At 41.3% G+C, this 18,350-nt stretch overlaps 1 protein-coding gene across 3 annotated transcripts in view; it reads right to left on the bottom strand.

Moving 5' to 3' along the window:
• CPA6 (carboxypeptidase A6) overlaps window positions 1-18,350 on the bottom strand; it is a 125,117-nt gene that overhangs the window by 26,341 nt on the left and 80,426 nt on the right. For all 3 annotated transcript variants that reach the window (XM_029068228.1, XM_029068229.1, XM_029068230.2), the window contains exons 3-8: window positions 16,889-17,013; window positions 13,499-13,613; window positions 11,667-11,768; window positions 9,988-10,092; window positions 2,440-2,550; window positions 1,663-1,753 (exon numbers count right to left, since the gene is read on the bottom strand). In XM_029068228.1, the coding sequence (XP_028924061.1) occupies window positions 1,663-1,753; window positions 2,440-2,550; window positions 9,988-10,092; window positions 11,667-11,768; window positions 13,499-13,613; window positions 16,889-17,013 (649 nt within the window). The remainder of the gene's footprint in view (window positions 1-1,662; window positions 1,754-2,439; window positions 2,551-9,987; window positions 10,093-11,666; window positions 11,769-13,498; window positions 13,614-16,888; window positions 17,014-18,350) is intronic.

Raw genomic sequence — 18,350 nt, 5'->3', positions numbered from 1 at the left:
GCCTTCAGATCCATTAGCAGTGCCAATGGGAATTTTAATAACAGCTCTGAATCAGCACCTAATTTTCAAGTCCGCCCCATTATTTGACACAGTGGTTATTCCTCCCCGCCATTTCTTGGAACTATTGGGAATGGTCAGTGCCAGGAGAATCTGGTTCTTTTTTTTTTTAATGGTATTTATTAAGCGCTTACTATGTGCCAGGCACTGTTGGAAGTGCTGGGTTAGATACAAACTAATCAGGTTGGACACAGTCCATGCCCCACATGGGGCTCACAGTCTCCATCCCCATTACGCAGATGAGGCCCAGAGAAGTGAAGTGACTTGCTCAACATCATATAGCCAACAAGTGGAGGGGTGAGGATTAGAACCCAGGTCCTTCCAACTCCCAAGCCCATGCTTTATCCACTAGACCAAGCTTCTTCCACTGGGCTGAGGGGCTGCAAGTGAAAAGTGATTTAACAAGACTGTAAACTGGAAAAAGGAGGTGGAATTCAGTTAGAGCGCATCCTTAAATACAAAAGTCTCATTTGACACCAACCCAGGAAGCTGGATGGATGGTGTTGAGCTGTTTGCTGATCCTGAAACTGGGAGTGTGGCTAGGGACACAGACCGTTTTGTCTCTGAGCTCTGAGCCTTTCCCAACCCCACAGCATAGCTGGGGGGAAATTTGGAGCAAACCCGGCTCTGTGTCCAAATCTAGCAGACTCTAGATTCTAACAGCTGAATAACGTTAGACCGCATCCAATTTGTAAAACCTCCATTTTCAAGCCTGCTGTAAAGGGGCCAAAATGCTAGAAAAAAAAAAAAGCCCTGAACCTATAGAGAAAAAAAAAACCTTTTCCCAAGGAATTTCACATGCTCCTGCCCCTTTTTTGGATGATGTCTTTAGGGAATCAACATTTCTTTCTATTATTCTCCTCCCTAAAGGCAGGTCAGCTCCTGCATCTATGAGGCGTGTTTCTCTTGACGTCTTCTCCTTCTTAGGAAAGGGGGGCTGTAGAGTTTTCCACCAGTCAGGTGTCCTATTGCCAAGAATACAAGGTCTCTCTCTAAAGATGTATAAGAGGACCATCACTCCTGGTTTTGGTGGATATTTAATAATATTAATAATAATAATTATGGTACTTGTTAAGCGCATACTATGTACCAAGCATTGATTTAAGCACTGGGGTAGATACAAGTTAATCAGGGTGGATACAGTCCCTGTCCCACATGGGGTTCACACTCTTAATCCCCATTTTACAGATGAGGTAACTGAGGCCCAGAGAAGTTAAGTGATTTGCCCAAGGTCATTCTGTCAGTCATTTGTATTTACTGGGCACTTACTGTGTGCAGAGCACTGTACTAAGCCCTTGGGAGAGTACCATAAACAATAAACAGATACATTCCCTGCCCAGAACCAGTTTACAGTCCAGAGCATTTGACAAATGTTCATCTGTTTCTTGCTTTTCCACCTCTGTTCAAACTCTTCATTTGTACAATTTGACTGGACCCTGCAGTGCAATTCATTTTAAAAAGAAACTAAACCTTTCCTTTCTTAAGAATTGCAGCCAGAATCCACGTGTTGCTACCCTCCCCAGGTGGAGTGTTAATTGGCTCCACTCTGGAGCCTGAAGCCTATGAAGACATAGCAGAGCAGGGTCCAATTATTTCCCCACTTACCACACCATTTCACCTTCCAGTTGCGATTGGCATCCACACCGTGGCAACGGAACCTGGAGTTTCTTGACCTCGTTTTTCTCCAGAATCGGTCCTAGTCACAGGATGAAGAAATTAGTCAGTCAGTGAGCCAGGATATATATTTAGTACCTAGAGCTTTGTTCTGTGGCTGGGAGAGAGTGAATATTTAAAAGTCTCTCATGTATACGGAATGCAAGTTCCTGAGTCAATCACAGAAAGAGGATGGCGAGAGGGCTAAACCTGTTTCAACCTGCTGCCATGGCTCCTGTCACCCTCTCCATGGTGGTCTCCCAATCAAAAGTGGCTCGGGAGAGGGTGGAGGTGAAACCCAGGATGATGGGCGGCTGGAGTGTCAGCCAGGATATCACTGGTACATCTGCCAGCTACTGCAAAAAATCGTTGGAAATATAACCCACAACAGGAGGCTATGCTGCTCAATGGAAAGAACACACGTTTTAGAACAGGAAGATCTGAGTTGTATTCTGCCAACAGCCTACTCTGCAAACCTCTCTGAGCCTCAGTTCCTCATCTGTAAAACGGTGATTAGATACCTGCTCTCCTTACCTCAGATTGTGAGCTCATGTTGGAATAGGGATTATATTTGAGCTGATTATCTTGAATCTAATCCATCCCTCGGCGTATAGTAAAATACCATGACAAACAATAAATCATCTCATTTCAACACATTTGTAAGACTTTCCAACCTAAATCTATTTTTTAACCAGTGTTTTTTTTTTGTTACATAGGCAGAAAACTTACACTTGTCCAGCTAAAATGGTAACCGTCAACATTAAATACAGGCATGATGTAGAAATATAAGTGGTTTAGCATTCTTCTCATAGCAGGATCACTCCGATATGTCTGAAGAGCCTAAAAGACAGAATGAACGACTGGGTCATTTCAGTTACGGTCAAATATCTACCAGCCAGCAAAATCCCTAAAACAAAGACTGAGAAAAATAGAGTGTGAAAAATATTTGCTGCTCAAGAGAAATCTATTTCAAAACTACTTTACTACATAAGCACCTATAAAATGAAAATAAAGCCAATGTAAACCATATTTTCACTTCCTATATTCTATCTCCCGCCTTCAACATGCTTATTCACCACAATCTAATAATAGTTATGGCATTTTCAAGCACTTATGTCCTAAGTGCTGGGATACATGAAAAGTTATGATTTTATAATAATAATGATAATAATAGTATTTCTTAAGCACTTACTAAGTGCCAGGCACTGTACTAAGCATGGGGGGGGGTGGATACACGCAAATCAAACAGTCCCCGTCCCACATAGGGCTCACAGTCTTAGTCTCCATTTTACAGCTGAGGCAACTGAAGTAACTTGCCCATGGTCACACAGAAAACAAGTGGCAAAACAGGGATTAGAACCCATGATCTTCTTACTCCCAGGCCCGTGCTCTATTCCCTATTCCATGCTGCTTCCCCACTACTCCTATCCCACACAAATCCCTATCCCACACCAGGCTTACACTTACTTACAATATTTTGCATCCCTATTTTACAGAAACTGAGGCCCAGAAGCTTACGTGCCCAGCATCACCCACCAGGCCAGTTGCAGAGCTAAGTCTCTTTCCACTAGGCCACATTGCCTCCCCTTGCTAGGTAAGAGATGGAAAGGAACTGGATGGAAAAGAGGTTGGAGAGAAAAGCTAGAAACAATGGGTCAGGAAAGATGAACAAAAATGGGAAGAGAGAAACAGAGGATTAATAAGGAGATGAGAGCAAAAAAACAGGGATCAGAACATGGGGGGGGGGATGCAAGTAGAAAGAATAGACAAAAAAAGAAAACTAGAAGTGAAAATGAGAAGAGGGATCTTCACTGCCTTCTTGTCTCTCCTCCAGTCCATACTTCACTCTGCTTCTCTGAAAAAAATTTCTGTCCATGGCTTCTCACTGCTCAAAACCCGCTAATGGTTGCCCATCCACCTCCGCAACAAACAAAAACTCCTTACCAATGGCTTTAAGGCACCCAATAAGCTTTTCCCTTCCTAACTTACCTCGCTTATCTTCTACTACAACCCAACCCACCCACTCCGCACTGTAACACCAACCTACTTTCTGTACCTCAATCTCATTTGTCTCACATTAACTAATTCCCTCATATCTGACAGACTGCCACTCTCCCTTCCTTCAAGACCTTCCTTAAATCTCATCTCGGCCAAGAGGACTTCACTGACTGAGCCACTTATTTCCCCTATTCTTGGTCCTCTCTGCCTCTGAGTACCCCTTAAGCATCTGATGCTCACCCCAGACCCACGGTTTTTATGTAAGTATCCTTACATTCTACTATTTTCCTTAACTGCAATTTATTCTAAAGTCTGGATCCCCCTCTAGACTGTAGGCTCCTTGTGGGTGGGGACCACATCTTGCCATTCTACTATATTGTACTTCCCCCAGTGCTTAGTACAGTGCTCTGCAAACATTAAGCACTCAATGAATACTACTGATTGATTCATCAGAGTTGCAAGTCCTATTGGGAAGGAACAGAAAGATCTGATAGAGAGCATATTTGATTGCTAAGTGATATCTCTCAGCAATATTTGTTGAGGCTACTGTGTTAAGGATTTAGGAGAAGATCATAATGGGTATGTCTTTGGAAGAATTGAGGGAAGAGATGGCCGGGAGTGGTTGAGTGGATGAGGAGAAGACTGCAAGGGTTGGTATGAGGGAGAAGAAAATAAGGAGGAGACATTGAGTGGGTGTATTGACCACCAAATGCTAATATTCAGGTCTTGCTGCTTTTAGGCCAATATTGTCTTCTATCTCTACTGAACACTCCCTAGCTCTTAGTACAGTGTTCTGCACAGAGTAGGTGTTTAGCAGTATTGAGTGAATCCCATCATGGTCCTAGTTATCCTTACCTCAGTGGAGAAGATGGGTTTAAATAATCAGTAAAACCAAGGTCCTAACTCTCGGGAATTATTACCCGGCTCCCTTTCTTTATCACCATCACATTTTTGCTTTTCTAAATATTACAGTCATTAATTCTCATTGTTCATCTATATTTAGATTTTATCACTTTTGAAAATCTCCGACACCTGCCACCCAGAAACTTAAGTGAGCCAACGACTGCCACCCTGATTCTGCTTCTCATCTGCCTGGGAGGTTTTAAAATTCCTCCTGCCGGCAAGGACTATAAGCTTTTCAAGATGCCTTCAATCATATCATCCACTGCAAATGGCAATAGAAAACGAAAGACAGTGGTTTTCTGACTCATGCACTAATCAATCAATTGGATCTATTGGGCGCTTACTGTGTGCAGAGCTCTGTACTAAGTATTTGGGAAAGTACAATATAATCAAGTTAGACATGTTCCCTGACCTGACCAGGAGTTTACAGTCTAGTGGCAGAGACAGAAAATAAAATAAATTATGGATTTGTACTTAGATACCATGGGGTTGTGGTGAATATCCAGTGCTTAAAGGGTACAGAGTCAAGTGTACAGGTAATGAAGAAGAAGAGGGAGTAGGGGAGAAGACGACTTAACTGGGGAAGGCCTCTTGGAGAAGATGCGATTTTTAATCTGGTATTGAATCAATTAGGCTTAATGGATTGAGCACGGACCTGGGAGTCCGAAGGACCCGAGTTCTAATCCCACCTCTGCCACATATCTCCTGTGTGACTTTGGGCAGATCACTTCATTTCTCTGGACCTCAATTACTTCACCTGTCAAATGAAGATTAAGAATGTGGAGCTAGATGTGGGACAGGGACTGTGCTGATTAGCTTGTATCCACCCAAGCATGTAAAAGAGTGCTTGGCACATTGTAAGCGCTTAACAACTACCATAATTTCTATTAATTATTATCGAAGGCAGGAGAGTGGTGGTCTGTCATTTACAAAGGGGGAAGGGTCGCAGGGCAGAGGGAGGGGTAAATGCATAAAACCTGAAGAGAAATACATAGCGTGGGCCAACACTTTTTGGGGTAAGCATTTCCTGATGATTGTAGCTAGCAAATAAGTCTGAAGCAGTGACTGTCCTCAAGCTAGTTATAAAACAGGGCAACAAACGCCTCAGTGTGGCAGCAGCTGGAAACTGCTCTCACTTTTCTTCAACCTACCTCAAAATGGCAACTACCCTCTAAAAAGAACCCTTCTGCCCGTGATAGATGTTCCTGAGTTCCTCACTAACAGGCTGGTACTGGTATTAATATAAATAAATTACAGATATGAACACATATGCTGTGGGGCTGGGAGTGGGGGAGAACAAAGGGAGTAAGTCAGGGCAACGCAGAAAGGAGTGGGAGAGGAGGAAAGGGGGGCTTAGTTAGGGAAGGCCTCTTGCAGGAGATGGGTCTTCAATAAGGCTTTGAAGCATTAAATTGTCTGTTTTGAGGGAGGACATTCCGATATACGTAGATATAAAACACTGCTTTATAAAACCTTAAGTTGCCCAATATCTATCCCACCTGAGGATCCCAGGCTATGATGTGGGAAGAGCAAGAATATTAAACCCATTTTATATATGGAAGAAACTGGAGCCCAGGGAGGTAAACCGACTTTTCCAACAGGCAAAGGGTAGGGCTGGGATTAGAACTCTTTTCATCAGTCCCCCAATCCTCTGCTCTTTCCATTAGGCGACACTGCTCCTCACTGAATAATTCAAGTGGTGTTGAGGTATGAAACTCTGGCTACGTTCGCGGTTTAATTCTCTTGTTCAAGAATCCAAAATTGAAATCTGAAGATGACACGCGAGGCACCAAACTGTTTCATTAAGCATGAAAAATCGAAAGGGTATTTTCCATCTAATACTGTTGACTCATCTGAAAATTAATCAGTTTGTCAATGGTATTTCTTGAGCACTTACTCTGTGCAGAGCACTGTACTAAGTGTTTGGGAGAGTCCAATACAACAGAGTTGGTAGACAAGATCTCCACCCTCAAGGATCTTACAATCTGGTTGGGGAGACAGAAATGAGAGGATATATGCATAACTTCCCTTCTCCTCCTCCTAAAGTACCTCCTAAAGCTTTTCTTGAGTTATCCAGCTTGAGATATACTGATTCTAGATTTCTCAGTTGATTGTGATCATTTTTCTAAGAAGCTTCAATTTCTTAATTCAACTGGGAAAAGCAATGGGTTTGGACATATTTAGAAAGGGGACGTATGCATGAAAGAGAGAGCAAGAGAAAAAGCAAAGAAGAGTCACTTCTTCAAGAACATGGGGGTTGTATTTCTGAAGAACCCACATTGTGGACAACTTGTGTTATGTACCAGGGCCAGTCCCGTGTACACAGGTTCTGTGTACACAGGTCAAATATCCTTATAATGTATCTAGACAGATATTCACTGGAGAAAGAATGCGATCTAATTCTTCAATAGTCTGCTGAAGATATGCATAATGAAGGCACCCATTATGAAACAACTGACAGTGATTTTAGCGATGGGGTAGTCTGGGAGGAAACACTCATTTTGTTAAAGATATGTAGTATGAAAATATATTCAGATAGTTTAAAAATGCAGATCACTTAATTCATGATTAGCTATTGCTTTTCTTCATGAACTTGAGAATTGAAAGTTTTAGTTTCTTAATCGAATGCACTTGGCAGATTTGGAATCCAACCATAATTGTGAAGAAAAGCCTACTTTCTTTTTTCTGATATTTCTCCTGCTCCTAAATCTCTGGCTCTTCTCTTTGTCTCACTCTTCACATACTTGTCCATGTGATTCAGATTATCTTCTAGAAATATAATATTTGAATGATATGTGACATGTGGCCTCATCCCTCCTCCTGCAGTTGGAGGGGATTTAGATCATTCATTCCCTAATCAAACCAAGACCCCCTTCTGAGACATTCCTAGCCCACCCCCCCGTCACCTTGAACGGAACACAAATTATCTCGGGACTCATGGCATCTGTCCAATAGCTTGAACCTCTATCCAGCCTGGACCTTTCCCCAGTTTAGAAGAGCACTGATTTCCTGGACCTACTCTCACAGGAGCATACAACTAAAAATAGAGTCTAGCATCAACATGTCTTCCCTTAGGCTTTGTTCAATCCTTTGGAAACATTTAAGGCATAACCCAGACTCCAGTGAATAACAACTAATAGCTGTCATGGTCTACTGTAGCTGTGAATGCTGTATGCTATGGCTCAAGACACTGAACTCTGTCAAATGATGAAAACTAAATGGGGCAAGAAATGAGATGAGCCGTTTTGAGTAAGTCTAGCAAAAATGGTAAGTGTGACCTCAAAAACAAGGAGGGGGAAATGACCAGTTTGTCCCCAGTGAAAATTCATGAATGAGAATCAATCAACGGCATTTATCACTTACTGTGTGCAGAGCACTGTACTGTGCACTTGGGAAAACATAATACAAGAGTTGATATATTCCCTGCTCACCAAGAGTTTAGATTCTAGAAGGTTTTCCTGGATCAATTTTTCTTTTCCTCAGGAGGCTTCCTCCCTGATGCTATCTTAGCACTTTTATACCACCTGAGCACTTCGGCATTCACAACCCCTCAGTGCATTTCTACATATGTCACTTTATATCTTCTATTTGAGCACTTCTTCCTCTTCTTTGTAAATTACTTTATGCCTGTCTCCACCATTAGACTATAAGATCCCTATGGGTAAGGGTCCTATCTTCTACCTCTATTGTATTTGCCCAAGAGCTTAATACATTGCCCAGCACACAGTGGACACTCAATAAACACTATTAATCAATGGGGAAATAGGCTCTCATCCAAACTATTCTCTCCTGCCTTGACTGTCCCTAGCTGTGCTCCAGGATCTATGCCAGATTTTATCATAAAAGTCTGGAGTCGCCAGCTCCTGATCAGCCTTAGTAGCTCCTGCTGTGGGCAGAATGAATGAACCAATGAATCAATGGTATTTATTGAGCATTTACTGTGTTCTAAGCACTGGTAAGTGCTTGGGAGAATATGATACAACAAATGAATGTTTCTAAGAGCTGTGGAGGGGGCTGTAAATCTGCCTCACCTAAGCCACACTTCTAGGCCACACTACGGTTGATAGGGAAGAGAAATGGAACCTGAGGATCCTCAGGCTAGGGATCAGGGGAGGAGATGGTTTAGGATTTTGGAGTTTGACTCCTTTTGGGGGGAAAATGTCTCTGTTTCAATGATTTCTGCCGCACACTGAGCTGAGTTCCCCTGCTCATCTGAGAGCTTGATGTTCCTCTCTGATTTTTTCTTTTTTGGCCTGCTCAGCATTTCGAAGGACTAATGCTTCAGTTAGCACTAATTGTGGGAAGCTAGCTATCGACCGAATGTGAAGCTGAGCAATATAGAGATCCAGAAAATTTCTTCAGAACTTTTTAAAAGTAATGGGGGGTGGTGGTGGTGTGTGTGTGTGTGTGTGTGTCAGAGAGAGACAGAGAGAGAGGGGGAGAGAGGGGGGAGAAAGGGGGGAGAAAGGGGAGAGGCGGAGGGGGAGAGAGAGGCGGGGGGGGGGGGGGAGAGAGAGAGAGAGAAATAAAGAAAATGTAGGAAGGGGGAGACCGCTAAGTGTTTCACAGTTACCTTTATACTTCTTGGGGCCTTTTCAGACTGATCTCACATTTCTACCACCAGCCACTCCATAATTCCCTCTTTTATTTGGCACAACAAGCCACAAAATTGGGTGGGGTTTTTTTTTTTTGCTTTTCAGTTCATTCAGCAGCTACTTAAGGGTAGGAATCAGGTCTTCTAACTTCTATTGTAATATCCCAAGTGCTTAGTACAGTACTCTTCATCCAGTAGGTGATTATAGTCCTCTAAACTGTAAGCTTGTTGTGGGCCAAGAAGTGTCTGCCAACTCTGTTGTAATGGCACTCTCCCAAGCACTTAGTACAGTGCATAGTAAGCATTCAACAAACACCACTGATGATAAAAAAAATACCATTGATGATTTTAAAGGTGGATTTGGAAGCAGAATGATCTTCTGAGAGCCTGATCTTGTGAGAAAATTTTCCTGAGCTGCACTACAATGACTTGAATTTTTCCAGCACTTCAAGCTTGCCTAGACCTGATTCCACTCCCAGTCAACTTTCACTGAATAAATCTCACCCTGCACCTGCAAGTCTGCCATTGATGTTTTACTCCATTTAGTTTGAGAAACCCATTCAAAGAGCACTGTTAGTACTGAACCTCAGCATGCTCCTCCCCTACTCCTTCATTGTGCTCTGTGGTTCAGTGGGAACAAGAGTGGTAGGGACGAGGGGATACAAGCCAGCGGTACCACAACTGATCTCGAGATCGAGGTCTGCTCATCATTCTCCAAGGGAGGTGCCATCTTCATCCAGAGCCGGAAATCCTGGAAAATTCTGCAAAGGATTTCAACCTACCTCTTTCACGAACCACTGACAAAAGGCAGGACCAATCCACTCTCTTGCATGGATACCACAGTCTATCCAGACGGCTCTTTTGTGATGCCGGGATCTCTTGCCTAGCTGGAAAGATAGACAACCAAAGTAAACATCTTAGATTTTTTTGTTGTTGTTGTTCACCAATAGAAGCCAGTGTGTGGGGATTCCTTAGGAACCCCCTGAACAATCACTGAAAAGGGAACACATTTTCTATCTAGGAATTCCATGCTTAATCCATGATGTTAACATAAACTCACTCCCTAGATTACAGATTGGAGTGGAAAATACACATTGAAAAAAGGTCTGTAAAATTATTCTTTCCCTGTTAGAAACTTCTCCCTGGATTTTACAAAGAAATATTTGTATTTCAGGAAATCAGATCACTCTGGTGTTCTCTAAAAAAAAAATTAGTAGCTAGGAAATGAAATAAAAATATTAAAAAAATCTAGCAAATTAGTTCAAATGGAACAGTAAACAAATGATTATTGTCCCCTGTACCATCTTATTGAGTTTATACTATTACTTATAAACTGAATTAAATCATTTTAAATCACATGCAAGACAAAATACATGAATGGTCTAACTCTGACTACGACCCCTTCGACTCGGGAGATTTGAAAAAAGAAATGAAGATTAGACAACCATCTATCCTGGAGCATTGAATCAGTAACCTGCTCAGAGGCAGGGGGCTGGACCACATCCTCTTGCGATCCCTTTCAACTCAAGGAATTCTACTTTTCAATGTTTACTCAGAGGAGGTCCAGCCTGCTGACAGACCTAATTCTTTAGCTCTGCATTCTAAGGGGACCCCATACACCTCTTACTCTCCCATTCAGAGCGCTCTAAGATCTCGATTTCTAAACACTGCCAACTAGTGAAAATGAAAACACAGACCTCTGGAACCTTCACGAGAATAGCCCCCATACCAGGAAGGAACTTTTGCTCAGATTAATAGCTGAGGTCCCTTCTGAGCGTCTATGAAATATTTCCTCTTGACAATTGGTGTTCAATTTAAGGAGTAATAATAATAATAATGTTATTTGTTAAGCACTTACTATGTGCAGAGCACTGTTCTAAGCACTGGGGTAGATACAGGGTAATCATGTTGTCCCACATGAGGCTCACAGTCTTAATCCCCATTTTATAGATGAGGGAACTGAGGCATTGAGAAGTTGAGTGACCTGCCCACAGTCACAAAGCTGACAAGTGGCAGAGCTGGGATACGAACCCATGACCTCTGGCTCCCAAGCCCATGCTCTTTCCACTGAGCCAGGCTGCTTCCAAGGAGTAGTGGATAGACCATGGACCTGGGAGTCAGAAGGTTGTGGATTCTAATCTTGGCTCTGCTTTGTCTGCTCTGTGACTTTGGGCAAGTCACTTCATTTCTCTGTGCCTGTGACCTCATCTGTAAAATGGGGATTGAGACTATGAGTCTTACATGAGACACATTAGACATGAGACACAGATTGTGTCCAACCCAATTTACTTGTATCCACCCCAGTGCTTAGTGCAGTGCCTGGCACATAGTAAGCACTTAAATATGATAATGATTTAATGACCACGTGGAACAGTTGAGCAATATGTCTATTTTAGTTATATTTGATTGGAAAAAGCAGGCACCAAGTTTCAAATATTTTTTGGTCCTTTCTTATTTTTACCTTCAGTATAAAGAGAGATCTGCCCTCGTAAGATTTTCCAATGGAGAACATGTGAATGAGACCCGAGTGAGTTTTATTCAAATGATGCATCCAATTTTGAATCTGGAAATACAAAAGTAAATGTAAAAATCATTTTCATTTCATGAAGAAAAAAAGGGACAGAAAATAACCAAACAAGAGGTCAGCAGGATTTTAAGGAAAATAGCACAGCTTTTCTTTGCTGTTTTCTCTGTGGCTCTCCAGCAATGGAATTTCACTCCCCCTCTACATCACTATCCCAACAGCTAAAGGGATAGGGCCCGTGTTCAATCTTATTATTTCTTCTTCAGCACTTAGCAAGGTACTTTGGCTCACATGAAGTGCTTAACAAATACTAGGATAACTATGTTGATGGGTTGACACAGGGAGTTATTAAATGAACATAATCCATTTATCCTTTTCTTTCACTAAATTGGTCAAAAAGGTAAAAAAACAATAACTTTAAGAAAGTGTGTGCTAACTATAAACTATGTTGATTAAGGCTCCTAGATGCTCTTTTGCATGCTATTACCATACTTAAAATCCAATGAATTGGCATTTATATTATGGACGTTTTTAGATATGGAGATCAGACTCTAATGAGGGCCAAAGTTGGTGATTGATGGCAGAAGCCATACGTGCTCATCCTCATTTGGCTCTAAATCAAGAGAAGATGGCAGAAGATGGACAATCTATTTAATCCACCAACCAAATAATTAGCCCCTGCATAATTGAAAGGTGGCTGGAAGGGGAGAATACTGTTCCTTCATATGACCTACCCACCTTTCTGCCATCTTCTCTTGATTTAAAAGGTGGGTAGGTCATATGAAGGAACAGTATTCTCCCCTTCCAGCCACCTTTCAATTATGCAGGGGCTAATTATTTGGTTGGTGGATTAAATAGATTGTTTGTTGACATTTTTTGGCCATTTCACCATTCTATAGGCTCTGTTACCAAAGGAGTAGGGGAAAGTCTGGAAAAAGGATTAAAGTCTGTCCATTTTGCAATAGTGGAGAAAGACTTGAAAGGAGAGACTACCAAAATAAACTAATAGTTTCAATAAGCTCGTTATGGGCAGAGAATGTGTCTACCAACTCATATTGTACTCTCCCAAGCGCTTAGTACAGTGCTCTGCATACGGTAAGTGCTCAATAAATAGGATTGATTCATCTTAGTGGAAAGAGCAAGGGAGTCAGAGGACATGGGTTCTAATCTCGGCTCCGCCACTTGTCTGCCGTGACCTTGGACAAGTCACTTAACTTCTCTGTGCTTCAGTTACCTCATCTGGAAAATGGGGCTTAAAGGTGTGAGCCCCAGGTAGGACAACCTAATTACTCTGTATCTATCCCGGTGCTTAGAACAGTGCTTGGCACACAGTAAGTGCTTAACAAATACTATATTTATCATTATTATTATTTTTGATAATAATGATAATGGTCATCTGTTGGTTTCATTATTCCCCTCTCCCTCAATCCCAATATATTTAGTTCTGCTATAATGCATGTTTTCACTATGCTCTCCTTTCATTCTAGGAGAACTGGGTTTTGCACAGATAATAGGGAGTTATCTTTTTAATAATTCTTCCCCACTCTTAGATCTGGAGGTGACCAATTACCCCACATGACAGATAAAAAGACATCTTCTTGTCTATTTCTTTATCTATATTAATGTCTGTCTCCCTCCTAGACTGTGAGGTCGTTGTGGGCAGGATTGTGTCTGTTGTTATATTGTACTCTCCCAAGAGCTTAGTTCAGTGCTTTGCACCCACAGTAAGCACTCAGTAAATACAATTGAATGAATCAGTGGTCACCTACTTCTTCTAACGAGTGGTACACTTCATAACTGTAGTCGCCTAGAGATCTTCGATTCCGATTGCTTCTCCAACTGTTTCCTTTCTCTAAAGCTTCCTGTAGGTCAGATATGAGGATCCTAGTTTAGAAAGAATCAGTGTTATAAAAACGACTGTTAAGAGTCAAGTGGAGCACAGGATATAATAAAACCAACAAATTTATAAAAACAAAACCCAGCATCAACCAAACCATTCATTCATTCATTCAATCAATCATATTTACTGAGCCCTTACTGTGTGCAGAGCACTATACTAAGCGCTTGGGAAGAACAATTCAGCAACAAATAGAGTCAATCCCTACCCACAACGGGCTCACAGTCTAGAAGGAGGCAGACAGACATCAAAACAAGTAAACAGGCATCAGTAGCATCATTATAAATAAGCCATTCTGATGGATGATGGTTTTATTCAATAATGGGAATTTCTAAGTTTGCTTCAAGGTAAAATGCAAAGTAATAATGTAATTGTCTTAAAACACAGAGATTGTTTTTCTGTCTTCCCTGCCACATTGTAAGCTCTGAGGGCATGAATTGCAGCTATTTATTGTATTCTCCCAAGCACTTAGTACAGTGTTCAGCACACAGTAGGTGCTCAATAAATACTACTAATTTTTAATGGTATTTAAGTGCCTATTACATGCCAGATACTGGAATAATAATAACAACAACAACAACAACAACTATACTTGTTAAGCACTGACCTAAGCACTGGGCCAAATCAAAGATAAACAGGTTGGACACAGTCCCTGTCCCAGATGGGGCTGAGAGTAATTAATCACAGTCTAGGTCTTGTCATTCATTAACAAAACAATTCGGAAGGGAAGACCTTATAGGTTTGGAATCTCATAAATATCTAACAAATTATGAATTCCATTCAATGACGGATATCACATTTTCACCACTTTTCAGTTCACGATACCCACACCACAGTTCTTGACGGTGCCTGACAAATAATAAGCACTTAACAAGTACCATAAAAAAAGAACAAAAGAAGGTTGAGTGGAAAGGATAACTCCCAAGAGCAGAATCAGACCAAGGCAATAAACAAGCAAAACTTGGCTGACTGAAGCATAAGTAGGCCATGAGCACCAAATATACATAGAAGTTTCGAAAGATATGCAGATGTGGTGAGTTTTCTCTTTTGGGATAGTATATCTTTAAGAGATGAACAAACACTTCAGGGGACAGAGGAATTGCTGCATTAGAGGGTTGGGCACTGGAAACTAATGTCAGGGCAGAGTTTGACTCGGGATTCTTCTAAATCCTTTAATTCTAGAGATTTTTTTTTGTTTGTCTCATAATACCCGCAGTGAGTGTACAGCATTCTTGATCATCCTTAGAGTGGGAAACAAAGTCATCACTGACCATCATTTTGGAAGTTACCTGTCACGTCATACCTTGAAGTTGGGGATAGTTTTCTATCAGCCAAAAAACATTTCTATTAAAACTTCCAGGCACATTATTACATAGCAACAAGAATCCCAGTTGATCAAGTTGTCTTCTCCTAAAATGTGCAGCCATTATAAACGGATCATAGTTTTCAACTTCTTTCCAACATCCCGATCAGAGGAAATTATCTGTGGCCAGCAGAACAGACCGGTGAATGCCACCATCACTTCTAGATGAAAGCACCCACGCGTGAGAGTCAGCTCTTTAAAAGGCTCTGAAAAATCTTATTTTCAAAAATATCCATGACCGCAATATTGAAGTTGATGACTAATGGCCTCTAGCAACTCAACCTTAACTTCTATTTGCTCTTATCTTGGTTTATTTTATTTTTAATAACTGGAATCCAGAAGGGGTGATTTAAATCACTTGTGATTTTTTTTTAAACATTGTTCTCCATGATGAAAAGTGTGATACTTTATGCTACATCTGCTCCTTAGGGTTTATATTTAGTGACAGGAAATGGAGTCATAAAACAAATGATTATATCCTTTTATTCTCCATTATAATTATCGAAGCCTGTGAATTCTCTCGATTACAACATGCCTAGAGTTATCAAAACAAACCCACCTCCTGCCAGGTACAACTAGAGTCAAATCCAACCACAAAAAATCATCTGACTCTGAATAACAATTGTCACTCTCTGAGAAGTACAGTTTACAGATTTACATAATCTTTAGAGTGTGATTCATTCAAAATGTCCCCCAAAATGTCTCCATGTACTTAATCTTTAATTGTAAAAATTTAGGGCTGAAAATAAAAATCACTGAAAAAAAACTAAAATCTCATCATCTGAAAAAATTAAGTTGTCCAGGGCCTTAGAAAAAAAGGTAAAATGATTTTTTTAACCATATCTTCCATTTTTGCCATTGCAACTGACTTGTCAGACTGATGTTCAAATCTGGGATTTTATGGATTTTTGGTTTTGGGTGATTTGATTTGGCTGTTCTGATTGAGACAATCTGTCTCCAGTGTAAAGTGGTGTCAAAGCGGCAACAGGAGTGCAAAGAGCACAGTTACAATATGGAGGCAGTTTGGTCAAGTTGAAGGAGCAGGAGACTGAGATTCAGAAGTCTTGGGTAAGTCATTTAACCTCTCTTGGCCTCCGACTCCTCAGCTGTAAAATGGGGATAGCATTCCTGGTAACTGCCATCTTGCCTCCTAATACTGAGGGTCCCTCCTCCCAGCAGGCTCCATGCCTGCCGGGCCGGGGAAAAAAACTGTTCCTTCCTTACCCTCAGCATGAGGCTTCCACAAAACCCCAGTGCGACTAATCGTTGTGAACTCGGAGACCCAAGAAGCCTGAAATTCTGATCTTCTAGCCACGGCACCTTACTGATTATATCTTTCCAGTAAGCTCTCAATAAATACGATCGAATGAATGAATTTTTATTTTGTGTATTGTCTATGTTAAATTTTAATGCTTCATTATTCCCAATGTGTCCGTCCCCAGTTCGTTCTCCTCACCCACAATCTTATACTGTGAGCCCCCCATGTTTAAAAATTCCATCTTTAAAAATTCCATGTTTAATTCCCATCTGTGTATTCTCCCAGCGCTTAGAAGTACTCTGCATCTAAGCTCTTTGTGAGCAGGGACTGGATCTGTTTATTATTATATTGTACTCTCCCAAGAGTTTAGTATAGTGCTCTGCAAACAGTAAGTGCTTAATATACATGACAATGAATAATCACTTAATACTATTAATACTATTATCACTACTGCTTGAATTATGATATCCATATGACAGTGCCTAGGCCTGATGGGATACTACCAACCCCAGAACCTGGCAGGTAGTAAGCACTCAATAAATACCACAATTACGAAAAGTAATTACTGATTAACAAAGAGATTAAACTAGGGACTAAAAATCCCACCAGCAGCTCTCCAAGTGAGTGGAAAAGATGCTTACTCATATTGGATGTTGGCTTGCTGCAAGGACGTTAGCAGGTTTTGGGAGCTGTTCCGGGAAACATGAACATCGGTAACCGTGCCCTCGGAGATGGAGCTGATGCCGCTTGGCTGCCATAGGTCCACCTGTAGTGCAGGAACGAACCTGTAATTCACATTCAATGTAGGTAGGGAAAAATCCATGTGATAACGTCAAACATGTCATCTGATATGTACATCACAGCACACAACGCACTCTGTTACCTTGGAGAAGAGGTCCAATTCAAATCTTACCTAAATTAAAACTTACTCTTGTTTAGGCAATAATTCGCACAGCCTGTTTGGATGGGTACTGTTTCAATGAGTTCAAATGAACTATCCTTTTCATGTCTATTTGCTTGTAAAATTGCAGCAACATCTTCGGGACCAAGAAACTGAGCAGGTTGCATGATCAATTTTGGGAATCTCTTTGGGGGAACGGCTTTAAGATCCCCTTCCCTGTGGTGAAACTGGGGAATGGCCAGGACAAAAATGAAATGAATAAAAATAAAACGTATGGGAATATACAATATGGTAGTGTTTGAAATCGGTACTGTCTTCATAGGGTTCTTCACGTCCCCTTTCATATTACAGACTAGGTGAGAGTATATTTACTAGGAATGGACATAGGACAATCATCCTATCATTCCCCCTTGTCCCAGAACAGGACCTATGGTGTCTTCCTTGATTCCTCACTGTCTTTCAGCTCTTACATTCAAACTTCCGATTAATCCTGCCAGCTCTTCCTCCACCACATTTCCTGTACCCACTCTTCTGTCTCTAATTCCCAAATAGTGCCTTGGGACCAGCTCTGATTGTCTCATTGTTACACTCCTACGACATGGGATGTTTCATCATTCCTGATGTGTCTGTCCACTGTCCCTTCTCCCCGGCTACAGTCTTAGATCATGAGCCCCCGCAAAGGACAGGGACCACGTTTAATTCCCATGTGTATTCTCCCCATGCATATTACAAGTGCTCTTCAGTGAGTGCTCAATAAATACTACTACTACTATTTCAGCTATTATTACTGTAATGACTACTGCTTAAATTATGATTTTCATATGAGACGGTGACTGGGCCTGATACACTTAGTATCAATCCCAGTGCCTGGCACATGGAAGAACTCAATAAATACTACAATTATGAAACGTAATTACTCTATAACAGATTCAACTGGCCTCCCAACTTCCAGCTTCTCCCCCTTCAGTTCACACTCCAATTCAGAAAGGCAGCACTTAAGACCATGGTTTTAAAAGTTTCCTGATCCAAGCACTGCATCCGTCCATCACTCAACTGGTTACTGGGTGGACAGCAATATACTATGCACCTGGGAGAGTCCAATAAAATAGCATTCATAGACATGATCCCTGAACACAAGGAGCCTAAGGTCTTACAGCATTCAGTTCCCTCCCTGGTTTTAGCATTACCTACTCTCCTTGACT

Source organism: Ornithorhynchus anatinus, chromosome 7 (assembly GCF_004115215.2).
Source record: "Ornithorhynchus anatinus isolate Pmale09 chromosome 7, mOrnAna1.pri.v4, whole genome shotgun sequence".
Taxonomy (NCBI): domain Eukaryota; kingdom Metazoa; phylum Chordata; class Mammalia; order Monotremata; family Ornithorhynchidae; genus Ornithorhynchus; species Ornithorhynchus anatinus.
This window is presented reverse-complemented; position numbering and strand designations above follow the sequence as displayed.